The sequence below is a fragment of the Lytechinus variegatus genome, chromosome 8 (assembly GCF_018143015.1).
Source record: "Lytechinus variegatus isolate NC3 chromosome 8, Lvar_3.0, whole genome shotgun sequence".
NCBI lineage: Eukaryota > Metazoa > Echinodermata > Echinoidea > Temnopleuroida > Toxopneustidae > Lytechinus > Lytechinus variegatus.
The window spans coordinates 19,239,478-19,257,510 of NC_054747.1; the positions used below are offsets into that span (position 1 = coordinate 19,239,478).

At 36.1% G+C, this 18,033-nt stretch overlaps 1 protein-coding gene across 1 annotated transcript in view; it reads left to right on the forward strand.

Moving 5' to 3' along the window:
* The first annotated feature begins 4,377 nt into the window (after nt 1–4,377).
* LOC121419539 overlaps nt 4,378–18,033 on the forward strand; it is a 63,594-nt gene continuing 49,938 nt past the window's right edge. The window contains exons 1-5 of the mRNA XM_041613994.1: nt 4,378–4,435; nt 5,697–5,801; nt 12,621–12,734; nt 14,836–15,051; nt 16,822–17,250. Of these exons, the coding sequence (XP_041469928.1) occupies nt 4,378–4,435; nt 5,697–5,801; nt 12,621–12,734; nt 14,836–15,051; nt 16,822–17,250 (922 nt within the window). The remainder of the gene's footprint in view (nt 4,436–5,696; nt 5,802–12,620; nt 12,735–14,835; nt 15,052–16,821; nt 17,251–18,033) is intronic.

Sequence of the window (18,033 nt, forward strand, 5' to 3'; positions counted from 1 at the left end):
GCATACTTAATTTGATTTTTATGAAAATCCCAATCTTTAATGCATCAGTGAGCACACAATATTCGAAAATTATGCAAATGAGAAGAAAGTTTAAGGCCTATATAGGCTGTGTTGAATTGCTATTTTGGTGTACGCGTCTTTTGGATAGTGTTACTCTGAAGCCACGTGCGAAGTTTCATGAAATAACTGTTCGCAGAAGTGACAGAAGCCGTCCATGAAACAAACCCTCATTTCATAATTGTTAACATTTTGACTTCCTCTCTGATAGGCTTGTGTATATTATGGGTGCATTTGTTTAAGAATAAGTAACCCTTTATTAATTTCAAGGCTGTCTTTAGCAATGTCATTTGGCTGTAATGTTTATCAACCTATATGGGCAGAATTCTAAGCAAAAATGAAATCGATATGTTTATCATGGATGAGTGAGCACGCATCAAACTTGGGAAATTGGTATTTTCAATGTCACAGACTCATTTTGAAGGGTAATAAAATGAATATTGAGGGCAAATTCGGTTTCAAATGTTTTTTTATCATCCATCATTTCTATCAATTTTCATGGTTGAGCGAGCACATTCGAAAACTTAGGAATGAATACTCTTTATACAACATAAATGTATTCTTTCGTAACAATTTCTCATGATCAGTTTCAATTATAGACAAATCAGTGGTGGATCCAGAATTTTAAAATGGGGGAGGGGCCTATAATCGGGGGAGCCACCAACATTTTCAAATTTCAACATAATCTAACAAGTTGTAGAAGATACTACCATAAACCCCTTTGATGATACGTAACAATACAGGGGCCGCGGAGCGGTTTTCCAAGGGGGGGGGGGGGGCTGAGCCAAAAGTGGGAGGGTGGGGGCTGAGGCATGCAAAAAATCACAATCGTATGGTCAATTTTACATTTTTGTACATGCTTTTAGGAAAAAATGTGGGGGCTGAACCCCCGCTTCTGCGGCCCCTGAAATACAATGTGCTCACTCAACCATGAACATACGATATCAAAATTGTGTGTGGAGTGGCTAAATGGTGGATAGGAAAACAGCATAACACCATAAAATTCACCTAAAAACAACTTTTGTCTAACTTTGTATTTGCACAATCTGAAACACGACTCTTGTGACTTTCAAAAATGGTCATTTTAATTTAATCTTTAATCACTCATGTGTGACTCAACCGATCAATCTCATTTTCGCCCAGGAGTTGCTTAATGAATGTTGAAAACCACCTACGAAATATCATATCTCAGTGTAATTCCGTTCAAAAGTTACAGTAATTTGATTTAGGGAGGACTTACTTTTTTGTTTGGTATATTTTTGTGTCATTGTCAAATCCCCCTCTATTTGGCAAAACGCTTGATCCGCTATTCCTTGTGGACTGAAAACCCCCATCGTTGCATTGAAACAGCAAGTTTGCATTGCTAATCTTGATTTGCGTGGAGAACAACTTGTGTTGGTCAGTTTCAATCAGGGTCTGTTTCCTGCAGACTACACCGCACAGTCTGATGTCTCGTGACTATCTGGGGGATTCCCCAAAATACAGTTTCTGTCTATATCTGTATATATGACTCTTTATGTGTCCTACTGGTAGGCAATTTTTCATTGTGCTGAAGTACTACGCAATATTGGAAAGAACACCTTTTTTCGGTGAAGATCTAGAGCAATTAAAATAAGCCAGTCACCTGAAAGTACAACACATCATATTTTGCGAGTACATGTAGGTAAGTTGCCAACGATACCAATAGTGAACATTTACAAGATCAAAGGTCGCGGAGAAATGGCGGGAGTCGGGAGATGTGTAATCGAGCTGTGTTTTGTATAACAGTAGTATAGCCATGATCGAAGCACACCTTTATCAATCAAGGTAAAGAGCGCGCATGCTCGTTTGGTAATTATGGTGTAATCGGCTTATTGGCTATTGCATTATGTTGACGTTTGTGACCGATATTCTACGTTACCATTCAAAAAATGCTAAACGTACACCCAGGATTTTCCAAAAGAGTCTTCACTATCAAAGGGGGAGGGGGACACACTTGTGTTTTAATGCCATTTTCACATTACATTTTTTTAATTTGCTTCTCAAGGGGGGGGGGGGCACTGACCAGCTGTGCCCCCCCTGGATCCGCCAGTGCGTACATCCTCCGAAGCAAATTCGTTTTTGCCCCTATGTGTCACTGTACAATTTTTTTTATCCGAAAAGAGCTTCCTCATTCACTTCCAGACTTTGTGCCTTGATTGCTCTGTAATTGGTACATCGATCGTTTGTGTTAATCACACACACTTTCTTTCAATTTAGTGTATTCAACGTTTGACACTAAGAACTGGCAATGCCAAATTTCATACAGAAAAAGAAAAAAACAATCCCGCCTTGATCTGAAGGATATGAAGTTCAAAAGGAAATATTTTACAACTTTATGAATATCCCCGCATGCGGTCATATAAAAAATTAGTAGAGGAGGAATATGATCGAACCCCCAATATTCCAAAGCCTGAGCATGATCACATGAATTGTGTTTCATTGTGTTGGTATGTTCATGAAATATTTCTGTAAATAAAATGTAAAAGTTGGGGCTAATTAAAATAGTCAACCCATGTCCAACTGCCGTGGCTATAATAATGTTCATCACACATTTTGTAAAAAAAATGGTGTGGCCAATGTGTGCTATTTCTGTTTCTGTTTATGGTAACTACTCTGCTTGACAGATGTTTTTTTCTGTCTAATGTTTCAAGTGGCAGATAATTGACATTTGACATCGATGTGGAAGGAAATAGCAAATCACATTACAAGGATACAAACTTTGACGTGCAGTTATTACGTGTGCAATTATACATGTATATAGCTATGTAACGAGAATAAAGAAACAAAGTTGTGTGAAATGAAGGCAAACTTACCCGTAGGTATATATTCTTTCATTATATAACATGGTGATTATATGTATAATAAATTACAGTGGTGACGTTGATGACGACGATGATAATGCTAATATCAATGATGATGTTGACAACGATGATATTAATCTTGATCTTATTCCTGAGTTTGTTCCGTAATATTTGTATACCTTTTCAAGCTTACAATCTAGAAGCTTTGCTTTCGCATGGGATCCTCCATTTTCGCAAATTATAAATCATATAATCCTTTGTCTATTTCAAGTTGATTTAATGTTCTTAGTATATTTTGTGACATTGTCTTGTCCTGATTGTATCTACCTAGTTTATATTTTGTTGGAAATGAAGTAAAATGACAAAATTGAATAAAATAATGTAACAATCATAATGATAATAATAATGATTAAAGTAATAATATGAATAATTAAGGATGATTGTATAGAAATATCAGCAATAATAAACATGCCATATGGAAAAGTATAAGGAAAATTTAAACAGAAAAGTTTGACAGCACTGACATATTTCTAATTGTACGTAATACTTTATGCGAAAAAAAATCGTTTTGCTAAAGGGGGGGGGGGCACTAAAGATCTTCTACTTTGCATGTGAACATTGATAAATTACTATAAATCATTTTTGAAGAGATGACATGTTGATATTAAATTATTCCTCGTGTGGAAAGACTTACTACACATGAATTGTTATGTTGATATTTCAATAAGGAACCATGTGGAAGATAGGGTGCTAGAAAAAAATTATAATTATTTTATTTCTGATGATAATCTTAGGTAAAAAATGCCCCCCCAACAAAAGAGCCTGATGATTCTCCTGCAATAAGAAAGTCTTTAAAACGTAACTATCTCACATGACACAATCCTTTCACTTTCAGTTTTCTACGGCAGAGCATATCTGCCATGCATTAATGAAATAATATGATTGTAGTTGATGAATAGAACAATCAAATTGCTCATTTCTGGAAACTTTCTACTTCGCTGTTTATCATGGTTATTGTGCAGTTTTGAACTGTAACACTGTAAAAACATATTGGGTACAATTTTAACCAGCCCGAGGGTAATTATGTGTCCGACCAGTTTGGGGCAGCGGTATTTTTTAACCAATGCGGGAATTATATTATCCAGTAAGGTAAAAAAAAATAAGCAGCATTTACTTTAGAAATGGGCAAAATTTTCATCACACTGGATAAATAAAAAATGCTTAAAAGAAATGCCCAATGTTGGTTGGACACATAAATACCATCATGGAACATTTTTACCCAATATATTAAGAGTGTACACTGTAAAAAATATTTGGTAAAATTTGTACCATTACGAGGGTAATTATGTGTCCAATCAATTTGGGGCAGTATTTTACCCAATGCCAGAATGCGGGAAGCATATTGTCCAGTAAGGTTATAAAATAAGCAGCAATTACTTTAGAATGGGCAAAATTTTCATCACACTGGATAAATAAGAATGCTTAAAAGAAATGAACAATGCTGGTTGGTTATAAGGTTACCCTCATGGAGCACTTTTACCCAAAATTTTCAGAGTGTAAGTGGAAAAGTATTAATGGTCTTTTTGTAATTGCTCACTCTTTAACTCTCAAGATACCGTTACACTCTTGAAAATGTTGGGCAACATACTGTTCCCACAACATTTTGTTGAAAATTTATTCAATTCTGGGTAGTTTTTAATCAATATTGTGTGCTTTGGTGAAAACTACACAGTATTGGTTGAAAACTACCCAGAGTTTGATTATTTTTTTTAAACCAACTGTTGTGTAGACAGTATGTTGCCATACATTTCAAGAGTGTATGATGACAGGGTAAGGGTCGCAAAAAATCGTGTCCAATTTATGTTTTGTGACGAATAAAGGCGAAATAAAAAAGATGTCGGGTTCCTTTGGCCACAGTTTAAAGCATCCTCTTGTGTTGATGGCGCAACCACTGATAATAACAGCAGTCCAAAAAAAAGTCGCGCCCACAACCTTTCATTTCATCAAATCTTAATAAAAAACCCATCTTTTCCAGTATATGTATATATACATATACATATATATATATATATACATATATATATATATATATATATACATGTATATATATATATATATATGTATATATATATATATGTATATGTATATGTATATATATATATATATATATATATACACACACACTCACACACATATATATATATATATATATATATATTTATACACATATATTTCTTATTCTGCTATTTGTTTTATTAATTTAGAAAAAATAAGAAATTTATCAGGTATAAATATATTTCACGTAGATTGTTAGAATGTATGTATGTATGCATATGCTGAGAAAAATGATTACACTTGGATATACACTTTTGTTATTGGAATGTGGAAATAAATCAATCGAATCACTCACCCACTCAACCATCATCGTCGTCATCATCATCATCATCATCATCATCATCGTCAGCATCGTCATCATCACCATCCTTTCGAGGCCTTTATCAATTTCAAGCTCTAAGCTTAAGATGGAAGTATCCCACATTCCAAAATGTATTATGTTGGTATATGTATATAGATTTTTTTTTCTGCTAGTGTTTTAATAATTTAGAAAAAAAGAAACTTATCAGGTATAATTACATTTCAAGTAGATTGTTAGGATGTATGTATGCATATGCTGAGAAAAATTATTACACTTGTATCAATCAATCGATCAATCGTCATCATCGTTGTCGTCATCATCACCATCATCATCATCATCATCATAATCGTTATAACAATAATACAAGTCTGAATAATTTCACACTTTCTTTATTCCCGCAGATATCAAGAAAATGGCTATAAGGGCCATTGCGAGATTAGAGCTCTATGCTTTCTTCATCATCATCACTTTGGCGACAGCATTCTTGCTGGTTACTGCAGACGATGGTAATTAAGTTTCTTTCTTGGGGGGGGGGGGGGGGGGTGGAAGAATAGTCCCTGTAGGCTAGACCCCACAAAAATGCCATTGATCGTATATTGACAGCAGGTTAAACCAATCAAAACAGATTTGTGCTATTTAAACGCATGACAAATAAGAAATGAGGAAATCTACATTGTATGTAGAAGACAAAGCTTGATTTCGAATTATGAAATTCTACTTCTCTGTTCACTTTGTGTTACATTGTGTTACAAAATATGTTTGGCGCAATTGTCCAAAAATATATACGATAATGACAGAATTTTGACCTATTGAAAAGGACTTAGGTAGAGTGAAAACATACAAGCAACATTCAAAACAAATGAAAGCATGTATAGGCTATTATGCAAATGGTGGTATTCTGTCATAGTTGAAGGTTATATCCACCAGGATCTGAGATAGTTCGTAAGCAAAGTTGGGAATTAAACGTGAATATGAATTATGGGTCATATATTTGTTTTACCACAACTTTACTAATATTAGACCCAATTCTACAACCTAATCAGTATATTTAAAGAGGAACTATTTGAATAAAACAAATATTGCGATACCTAGCGTAAAATCATGATAATAGCAAAGCCATTGACTTCATCCCGTTCATCGTCAGATCAGTAGATGAGGTGTCTGAACTTCCGGTAAATTTAAAAATCCTTTCTTTTATCATTACGTGTCTTTCAAAATCATACAGATTTTAGAGCGGTGATCTGATCAGGCATTTTTTTTGGTGGGTGGGAGAGTTGCACAACATGATTCAGAGTTGCAAGAGTGAAACATAAGAATATAACTATTTTGGGAGGTTTGCTAAAAATGAACGACTGCATGTTCTTTCAGTATCAAGTTAAAACATGATAAGGAAATGTTCAGTCAAAGAAATAAACTTAATTAATGATGTAGGCTTATGTATAATTATGTTTTGGTTTCTTTGCATTTCACCTATTCAACAGGCCTATAAGAGGAGTTCACATTAAGAAATGGAATTACATATCACAATTGTGTAGGCTAATCATGTATAGGCCTTTGTAAGCTTTTTAGACTGACTTTGAGGCATATTTTTTAGTGATACATGCTCAGATCAGTTAAATCCTAACATGACAAATGTAGCCGCTAAGGATCACATATGACACATAATGTCACTCAAACCCTTTAATGACATCGAGCGTTAAAGGTCAAGTCCACCTCAGAAAATGTTGATTTGAATCAATAAAGAAAATTTAGACAAGCACAATGTTGAAAATTTCAATAAAATCGGATGTAAAATAAAAACGTTATTTCAAAGTTTCGCTAATTTTTAACAAAATAGTTATATGAACGAGCCAGTTACATCCAAATGAGAGAGTTGATGATGTCACTCACTCACTATTTCTTTTGTTTTGTATTGTTTGAATTATACAATATTTCAATTTTTACGAATTTGACGATTAGGACCTCCTTGCCTGAAGCACAAAATGTTAAAATAATGGAATTCCACGTGTCCAGGGAGGAATGAAACTTCATTTCACATGACAATGACGAGAAAATAAAAATATTTCATATAATAAAATACAAAAGAAATAGTGAGTGATGTCATCGGTTTCTCATTTGCATACCGACCAAGATTTGCATATAACTGTTTTGTGAAATGAAGCGAAACTTTAAAATGCCATAACTTTCTTATTTTACATCTGATTTTGATGAAATTTTCAGTGTTATGCTTGTTGAATTTTTCTCTTTTTATTCAAATCAAGTTTTTGTTGGGGTGGACTTGTCCTTTAATAAAAGCAGAAAAATTATGTCTGGATGTCACACTGCAGGGGCGGATCCAGCCTTCGCCAATAGGGGGGGGGGGGCGGAATTTTTTTAGCCATATTTTCCCCGATCGGCCACTCGAATATGATATTTGCCGGGATTTTTTGTTACTTTAAAGGGGTAGTCCTATTAGTCACTTCTTAGCTTTATTTTTATGAATAAACATAAATATATAATACCATAATCATTATTTATATAATGCGAGCGCGAAGCGCGAGCTGGTTTTTTTTTGGGAATCTTATGTACTTTTTTCTAACAGTTTTGAACATTCTGGGCAATCCTGAAAAGAGATGTGTATGCAAGTGAATAATTATTACGAACGTGAAGCGCGAGCAGAAATGAACTGATGGAAAAAGTACTATTAACTCTTTGCCCGCCACGCACACTATCCCCCCTGCGCCACATTAATTTTGGGGTGCCTTATGCATTGTGTGCGATCTGTGACTTAAGTCGTCGTTGGCAGTCCGCTGTATGTGCCGCGAGTCGTCCGTGGCGGGCAAAGAGTTAAGGACTTGCTAGCAGTTAGCCATGAAGACGTTACATATTAAAAAAAATCAAATAATGCGAGCGCGAGCTGAAATTTTTTGACATTTTTACCTAAGGAATGGAAATTCTAAGCACTTTTTGTAACTTAACAGAATAGGTATATAACTGAACGATTGGTGCGAGCGCGAAGCGTGAGCAAAAAATTTCGTGATTTAGACCTACTGAACGAGACACTCTATTCAAGTTTTGTAAATCATGAAAAGGATGAGGAAGTGGAGATCTTCCTTACATTAATAATGCGAGTGCAGAGCGCTAGCAGAAATTTTCTTATACGTTTTGAGCTGATCGAAAACGTATTTGTTATGGACTGCTTGAACTTAGCCATGAAGACGTTACATATTTCAACATTCAAATATTGCGAGTGCGAAGCGCGAGCTGAAAATTTTTGACATTTCTACCTGAATAATGGAAATTTTAAGCACTTTTTGTAATCGTGGAAAGGATAAGACAAAAACTGAACATTATTGATGCGAGCGCGAAGCGCGAGCGGAAAAATTATGGACACTCTATTCATGTTTTGTAAATCATGAAAAGGTTAAGCTATTGGAAATTTTCATACATTAATAATGCGAGCACAAAGCGCGAGCAGACAATTTTTTTATATTGTTATCTGAAACTGGATAATTATTTAAATGGAGAACAAGCTGCGTATCTGAATAAACGTGTGTTTGAGATATCGACCTAGAATTTGGGTATTCTAAATACCTTTTTTTACCATGAAAATCAATAAAGTGAGCGCAAAGCGCGAGCTAAAAATATATGATATTCAGATCTGAAAAGGGGTCACTTTAAGCTCTGTATTGCAATCATTTTGTGGAAAAATTGTGAGGTGAAGAAGGATCACAGTTAAAACAGAGCTGATATTTTCAATTATTGTTATTTTGAGTTTTGACCTAGGACCGGGATATTCTATAAGGACATTATGTCATCATAAGAAAATGATGACTATCTTCCTATTTCTCTTCCTAAGCATGAGAGCGCAAAATCTATTAATATCATGGCCTGAAAATTGGACATTTAAAGCACTTTTGTAATTATGCATAAGATGCATGAGTTTAAAATCTATCAATGCGAGCGCAAATCGCGAGCAGAAATTTATGATTGATTGTCATCAAATGGTGATTTTAAGTAGTTTGTTTTAGAATTAATATTGAGATATACATAACTCATTAATCAAAATGCAAGCGTGCAGCGCTAGCTGATACGTTTTGACAATCTGACCTAAATAGGGATATTTTGAGAACTTCATGGAATACAGGAAAATAATAGGTACCTGACAAATCAAATTTTGCGAGCGCGCAGCGCAAGCAGAAATTGTTAATATTCAGACCATAAAACAGAAATATTTACACTATTAAAAAATCAATTTGTAAATAAAACATAATAATGAAAGTTCAATTTCCCAGCTGAAATATGTTTTGCATATTGACTTCAGAATTTGAAATTTTAAGGTCCATATTGAGCAACATATCACCTAAAAGGCAATGCGAACGCAAAGCGCGAGCGAAAATTTTATATCCCGACATGAAAGATTAAAAAAAATAGTAATTTCCAAGTCTTCCCCTTATCTTATTTTATTCACTCATCTTCCCATCTTATGCTTACCTTCCTTCTTTTCTCCTCTCTTTTCCCTTTTTCTTTTTTCCTTCCTTTTCCCCTTTTTTTCTTTTATTTGCTCCGCCAATAGGGGGGGGGGCGGGCCACTCGGGCCCCCCCCCCTGGATACGCCTATGCACTGCAATGTAAGCCCAGACTACATACCGAATATTCAATGCTATATAATTATGGCTTGCACATTTTGCCTGATATCTAAGGTCGGGTGAGCTGCATTATTCACAGTGTGGGTCTATTGTTCACATATCTGGCATGAACTTGACATGCATATTTATATGCATCTGTTCCTACTTGGCGCAATGCCAACCGGGAGAAAAAAAATTAAGAGCGGGGTGAGGGAGCAACATGGGAATGGCGTGAGTTAGGCCTGTGTGTCGAGGCCATGAAGCTGCACTGCATAATACGAGCATATAGCTCTCTGTAAGAGCGTGCATCTTTGCGGGAGTGCGTGTGTGGGTGTGTGCGTGCGTGCGTGTGCGGGGTAGGGAGAGCGACATATCAATCTGAACATTCATAAGCTAGGGCAAATTACTGCTTAGATGTATATGATTATGATTTATGACCTTGTATATTCTCATGTTCGTGTTTAAGTTAGGGTTTTGATTTTCAACGACACAGACAAGACACTACCCGGCATTATCGTTTAATTAGTCAGCTGAGGTGTACCATCACTTTTGATAACAATGCAAATTACGGAAAGCTGTTTATACTTTTCAGGATCAAGCTGAATATTAACCATAGCACCCAGACAATTTTGACACATAACTTCCATGGACACCCAATGGAATTTCCACGGGAAATTTCCTCCTGCATGAAGGCATATATGAATTTAGACAAGCTCTAAAATGTCACCACTTCCCACTTTCTATTTTGTTGAAATCATTTCGAGATCCTTGTTGGGAGTTGAAAGTAGCGGTGACACGACATTTGCTCCTGCGACCATTGCTCCGGTCTTAAAGGACAAGTCCACCCCAACAAAAACTTGATTTGAATAAAAAGAGAAAAAATCAACAAGCATAACACTGAAAATTTCATCAAACTAGATGTAAAATAAGAAAGTTATGACATTTCAAAATTTCGCTTCATTTCACAAACACGGTTATATGAACGAGCCAGCTACATCCAAATGAGACATGTGAGAGAGTCGATGATGTCATTCACTCACTATTTCTTTTGTTTTTATTGTTTTAAATATGAAATATTTTGATTTTCTCGTCATTGTCATGTGAAATGAAGTTTCATTCCTCCCTGAACACGTGGAATTCCATTATTTTAACATTTTGTGCTTCAGGCAAGGAGGTCCTAATCGTCAAATTCATAAAAATTGAAATATTGTATAATTCAAACAATAAGAAACAAAAGAGATAGTGAGTGACATCATCGACTCTCTCATTTGAATGTAACTGGCTCGTTCATATAACTAATTTGTTAAAAATAAGCGAAACTTTGAAATGTCATAACTTTCTTATTTTACATCCGATATTGATGAAACCTGCAGCATTGTGCTTGTCTGATTTTTCTCTATTGATTCAAATCAACATTTTTCTGAGGTGGACTTGACCTTTAATATCTCAGAAGGCATAGGATATTAGAGCTAGGATTGTAATGGTTGGTTCATGTAAAGATTATCTAGTTTTGGAGATAAGATTTTATGTTTCGCTTAATGTGCAGATTTTACATCGGAGCAATTGTCGCCGGAGCAAATGTCATGGAACCAAAGTAGCACGTGGCCCTGGACTTAGATTACATTGGGCCACTACAAAGGGGCCTATAGTCTCGATCGCCTGAACCTGTAGGCGCACATGCATATGTTTTAATACTATCACGACTATATAGACCCAGTCGTTGAGGCAAATGTATTCTTGTGACTAAATAATGTAGACTTTGCCCTGTCAATTTATTTCTTTTCATCGGAAGTCATACTTGGGTGCATACTGTGGTATTTATTGTACTATATATCATACACGAAATGATAGCACTAGCGTTACTCATAATGCTGTAATACAACGGATACATGACAAAGACTGTCATTTATATTCCTGTTGTAGTACCCGATAAGAAAACATTCTATTTCAGGAGATTCTTTATGGAACGGACCTAAATTTGATAGCGTTCATAGGTAGACTCCTCTCATCTGCTTATGCAAATACATAACATCCCCCTTTTAAATATACTTTTTGGCTAAGTACTTAAATTCTGTTTTAACTAATTAAATTTCTTCCTACATTCCAGAAAACATATTTATACAGCCTCCGCAATTAATGGATTGCTGGTTAATGGATTGCTGGTGAGCCGTGATGACATGACTTGCGTCTGAGAAGTGAACTGTAGTTATTTTGAACTGAAATGAAAGGACTTTGAACGTAAAAAAAGAGAACATTAAAATTAATTTTAGTGATGCTAATTTCGTTATCTAAGTTTTACGTAAAATTTAAACGATACATTAAGGTAAAACTTATCACAGAAACTCACACTACCACCATCCACCCCACACACACCCCACCCATGCACCCACGCGCACGCCCGCGCAAAACAACACCCGCATATACGTCACACACTGACCAATGCACACACACGGCGTCCGCCAGACCCTCGCACATACGCACATCTCTATCCAGTCTGGCAATCTGTTTTGAAGAATGGAATTATCTTTCTATGTTTAGTTTTATATCATTGTGGAATGGTTGAAATATAAATATTAAAAAAAGTAAAAAAGGTACTCCGGTCACGAAACCCCCCATCATTTGTCAGTAAGATTTTCGAAGATTTAGGATATTTTTAGGTCTTTTTAAAAATAAATTAGAATTTTTAAAAATATATTTGATAAATTTTTTTATTCTTAGACATTCCTGTGGATGTGGTAGTGGTGGATGTAAGGCCTGTTTTTCTTCGAGGACATGATGGGGTGCTGCAATGTCGGTTTAGAGGTGAACCATTAGCTGTCTTCTGGCTGAAGGGTAAGAACAATAATGCTTTATTTGTATTGTCTATGAACTATGAGCAAAATTCATTACTGATAACATTTTGCATTGTGGCCTTCTGTCATGACACTGTCATCTTTTACGGTACAATTGAGGAGCCAGTTGCTCTCTTCCTATTCCCCTAAACTGTTATGGGGCCCGTTGCAGAAAGAGTTGCAATCAATCGCAACTCTAAAAATCATGCGCAACTTGATTTTCAACCAATCAACAGCGCGCATTAGGGAGTTGCGATTGATTTTTGACTTGCGTTTAAACGCAACCCTTTCTGCAGCGGATCCCTGATCACTCATTTAACATCTATCTTTCTATATATCATGCATCATTTACTGCATGCGTGTGTGGGGATGTGCGTGATTGGGGTGTGTATGTGCAAGATTTGATGACTAACACCCTATCCTTTATTATTGTCTGGGTGTATGTGCGGGTATGTGAGTGTTTGGGTGTGTATGCGCATGAATGGATGACTAACCCTTAACGTAACCCGTTATTTTGTAAAATCGAGTGTGCATATAAGCATGTCTGCAACATTGGAACATTTGCATTACCACGTAATTGTTATTTTCTACCAATGTCCAGGGACTATTAAAGGGGAATGAAACCTTTGGAACAAGTAGGCTTATGTAGAAACATAAAAATCAAAGAATAAGAATAAAGAAAGTTTGAGAAAAATCGGAACAATAATGAGAAAGTTATGAGCATTTGAATATTTCAATCACTAATGCCACGGAGATCCTCCTATTGGCAATGTGACAAGGATGAATGATGTCACTGATGAACAACTTTCCCTTTGGTGGACTATAATGCCCTCAAAATGCCTCTATTTGCTTTTTCTTATGATGATACAAACTCTTTATCCATGATGTATTCTTAAAAAGTATGTATTACATGCCCTCATGTAGAAAGAGCACATGATCTATGGATAGATGTGATAAAAGAGGCAATTCAAGTGAAATATATACTAAAGTAATGGGGAGAGTTGTTCATCAGTGACATCACACATCTTTGTCGCATTGCCAATTTGCTATCTCCATAGCATTAGTGATCGCAATATTCAAATGCTCATAACTTTCTCATTATTTGTCCGATTTTTCTCAAACTTTCGTTGATCTGTTTCTTTGATTTTTCTGTTTTCACACAAGCTATCTTGTTCCAATGGTTTCATTCTCCTTTAAGTTTCGCTACCTTTCATTCTAGTTACCTATGCCATCCATTTCCTAAGTTGAGAGACTTAGATTATTATGATTGTATCATGTTATTTTTATTGTACATGTATGATTGAAATGAAATTGACTGCAAATTTAACTAGAACTTGAACTTTCACGAATACGATATAAATCGGTGACTCAATGGCTCGATGACGTGCAATTATTTATTTTATTTCTCACTTTCACGAGTCCCGAATCCTAAATGGACACAATGGGCGACCGTGTGCTGAACTAACAAAATACACTACCCATGCCTCAAACTCAAGAAGTGTCGCCGCCCAATCATTTAACTCTCCAAGAAAGCTACATTGTTATGACCCGCGACTAAAGAACAGTTTAACAGATCTTTCATCTTTCGTTAGATGCTTTCAAACCCCCTCTTTAAAGTATTTAATATTCTTTCCAAAGCTAAACTTCGATAATATCTTTCCAAACAATTGTCTCCATGCGGCACCATTCATTTATTTTTTATCTGTTGCACCACGCCAAGACATATTTTCTTTATTGATATCGCTATAGATGGTATAAATCCCTGCTAGATTATCATGGTTAATTGACGGTAAATTAGTATAGTTGGCCTTCTCATCCATCTCGTTGACGGACCTCAATTTTGGTTAAATGACATTTGCTCCTTTGACAGATGGTCCAATGGAAAATCTGCAGGTTAACCAAACATAAAATATAACCCTCAAAACTAAATAAACGCCAATCCTACAATCATTTACATTATTCTGAACCAAAAACTCTATTACAATCCTAACTCTAATTCTATGTCATGTGAGATATTAAGGCAGCAGGAAATGTCACATGAGCAAATGTCGTGTCACCCTCCATTATACCTTCATTTTTACTTGTACCACCTTGAATCCCAGGACCCGATCTGGCGTCAGGAACAAATCTAGTCACCTGGTATCCACCACCACGAGGAGTCACCGTCCCAGCGTATGCGACTGGAAGGTATAACCTTACAGGAGACTTTTCCTTGGTGGTCCATGACGTCGATGATGATGACGCTGGACGGTACATATGCAGACTCTCCGACTTCAGGGGTTATATTCTCAGGAACTACACGCAGGCAACGGTTAAAGGTAGGACCTATTCCTTGACCATGTTGACATGCCGACGTCGTGGTTAATTCGTATCTCGTGATATCATAGACCAACCTCTCAATCTGCCTTCCCACCTGAAAAGGTTCACAATAAGTTTTCAATAAACACAGTGGCCAAATGTAAATAAAGAAGTGCATGTGTACTGTCTGTGTGTGTTTTTACATTGTTCCGTTTCATCCTATCGCCTTTCACCATTTGTATTGCATTTATTCCATTTGATTTAAGAGCAGAATGTTCTGGCTTTAAAAAGACATTGTAGTAATTATTTTCAAGTTATTATTCCATCCAGGGTGACCAGACGTCCCGTATTTCCCGGGATTGTCCCGTATTTTGCTCCTTTGTCCCGGCGTCCCGACAAACCCTTCCCGGGACGCCTTTTTGTCCCGTATTTAAGAATATTGAACATTTTAATGCATTTAAAAGGGATGAATTTTCATCAAATAACCTACAGATGACGAAGCAGAGATAACAATGAAACTAATTTGGAGATGTAATCGGTGGAACAAATTATTGAGTTTTCATAACTAGATCTTGTTGTTTCAGCTTTCGTTTTGAGTCGTCTTGTGTATGATGCCGCTATGTTTCATCTAATTTTTAAGTTTGACAATGTTTCACTTTAAAATTTTACTCATTTCTAAATAATTTTAGTTTTTCAAAATTCTGAAAATATATTAAAAAACACCAAACTTCATTATGATTTTTGTTAGATGACTTGATTTTTTTTGTTTGCTTGAAGTTTGAGCTTTTTTCCTCTTTCTTTCTTTTGTATCATTCTTTGTTCATCCTTATATCCTTCCTGCTTGCCCTTTTTTGTTCCATCTATCTTTATTTCCGATCTTTTTTTCCTGAACCTTTCTCTCTCTCTGTTCATTTGTCTTTCTTTCCTTCTTTCCGTTACTTTTCTTTATTAAATTTCCATTTTTTATTTCCTGAATTCATTCATTCTTTCCTTAAACTTTTCTTTGCTTCCTTCTCCCTTTTTTCGTTCTCTCCTTCCATTATTTTCTCTTTTTGTCATTCTCTCATCTCTTAATTCTTTCCTCCCTCTCTTTCCTCCTTTCTTTCATTCTTTGTTTTATTTTTCCTTCCAATTCTTTTCCTTTATCATTTCTTTCCCTTCCTTCCTCCCTTTCTATTTTCTTCTTTCTTTGTTTGTTTCTTTCTTCCAAAGTATGAAGGAAAATATTTCTTTCCTCCCCTTTTTTCTCACTTTCTTTTTTCCTTTCTTTCCTTTATTTTGTCTTTCACACATCTATTCATCTTCCCTTCCTTTCTTTTTTTGTCTTTCTATATTCATTTCAAAGTATGACGGAAACCTTTTTTTCTCTCTTTTATTCTTTCTTTCATCCTTCTTTTATTCTAATTTTCTTTAATGTTTTTCTCTTCGTTTTCCCATTCAGTTAATTTTTCCTTTCTATCTTCATCTCTTTTCTCTCCTTCATTCTTTCGTTTACCCTCCCTTTCAATTCTTTATATTTTTCACATGTCTAACATTGTGTATATATCTTTGTTGATCTTTTTTGTTGATTATCCCGTATTTCATTTTGTGAAATCTGGTCACCCTGATTCCATGATTCCCCATATTGAATCAAGATTTAGGCCTCCCTATCTCCAAAACCAATACACTATATAGATAACAATACCAGACACGCTAGGTAAGGACGTTGACTATGGCTATGTCAGACAGAGTAATATTTGAACCTAAATCTAAATGTTTCATTGTTCACAATCCTGTCCTGTTTATCAAAGTTCCACCCCAGGACCCCTTTCCAACTATTGCCCAGTGCTCACCAGAATCAACCGGAAGTGGAGGAAACCCTTGTACGCAGACAATCGAGACAGGTGATGCCACGACAGAACTAACATGTCGTGTACGGGGTGCGCCGAGAGGCGTCGTCTCGCTCTCCTGGACCCGCGGTGACAGAACTCTTTCCCAACAAGATCTGCAAAGGTCTCCCAACCCTGACGGCGAGACGGAAGATCTTACGCGTACAATTGACGCAACGCCAAGCGATGATCCTTACGTCTGTACTGCCATTCTGCCGGTGACTACCAGGGGAGATGCGACTATCAGCGTCATAGTGAATCCAGCACCAATCATAACAACCACCGAACTTGTAACTTTTAATGCAACAAATGTGGTTATCGACGATCCGGAAACAACATCTTCAGGAAAAGGTATGGTATGATAATGATGCTAAACAGGTGTTGCACATCGACTATCTATATCTTGAAACGGATTTTCCCTATGATGTGAGTTCTACAATTATTTCGTATTACATTCATTGATAGTTTAGACATTTGTATCGTGATTCCCTGGGGGGGGGGGGCTGACCTTGCAAAATATCACAATCCTATGGTCATTTTTACGTTTTTGTACACGGTTTTGGAAAAAAGTGTGTGTGTGTGTGTGTGGGGGGGGGGGGGGCTGAAGCCCCCAGCCCCCCGCTTCCGCGGCCCCTGTAACCTATATGTGACAATGTTGCAAAATAAATGGTAATTATTCTGAACCTCGATCCCGTATAGGCCCGCAAAATGCACCAGATGTCTCTTGAATGTTTTCTTTCTTGAAAGTTCTCTTTAACTTGTTGTCTTGGTAAGCTCTTCGCTAGAATTCTTTACAATAGACTGAATGATTACACAGAAGACAACAATATAATATGTAAAGAGCAGATAGGATTTAGAAAGGGGAACCGTACCACTGACCATATACTTACCCTCAAAACCATAATAAATCAGGCTTTCCAAAAAAAAATACGTATGTACATGCATGCTTCGTTGATTTTAAAAAAGCGTTCGACTCAATAACCAAGAAGGCTCTATTTCATAAATTAAAAAAATATGTCGCATGTGGTGATTATTTAAATATTTTACAAGATATGTATTGCAAAAGTTGAATTTTCTGTTAAATTACAACAAGCACGGACGCCTTATTTTAATACATCTGTGGGACTAAAACAA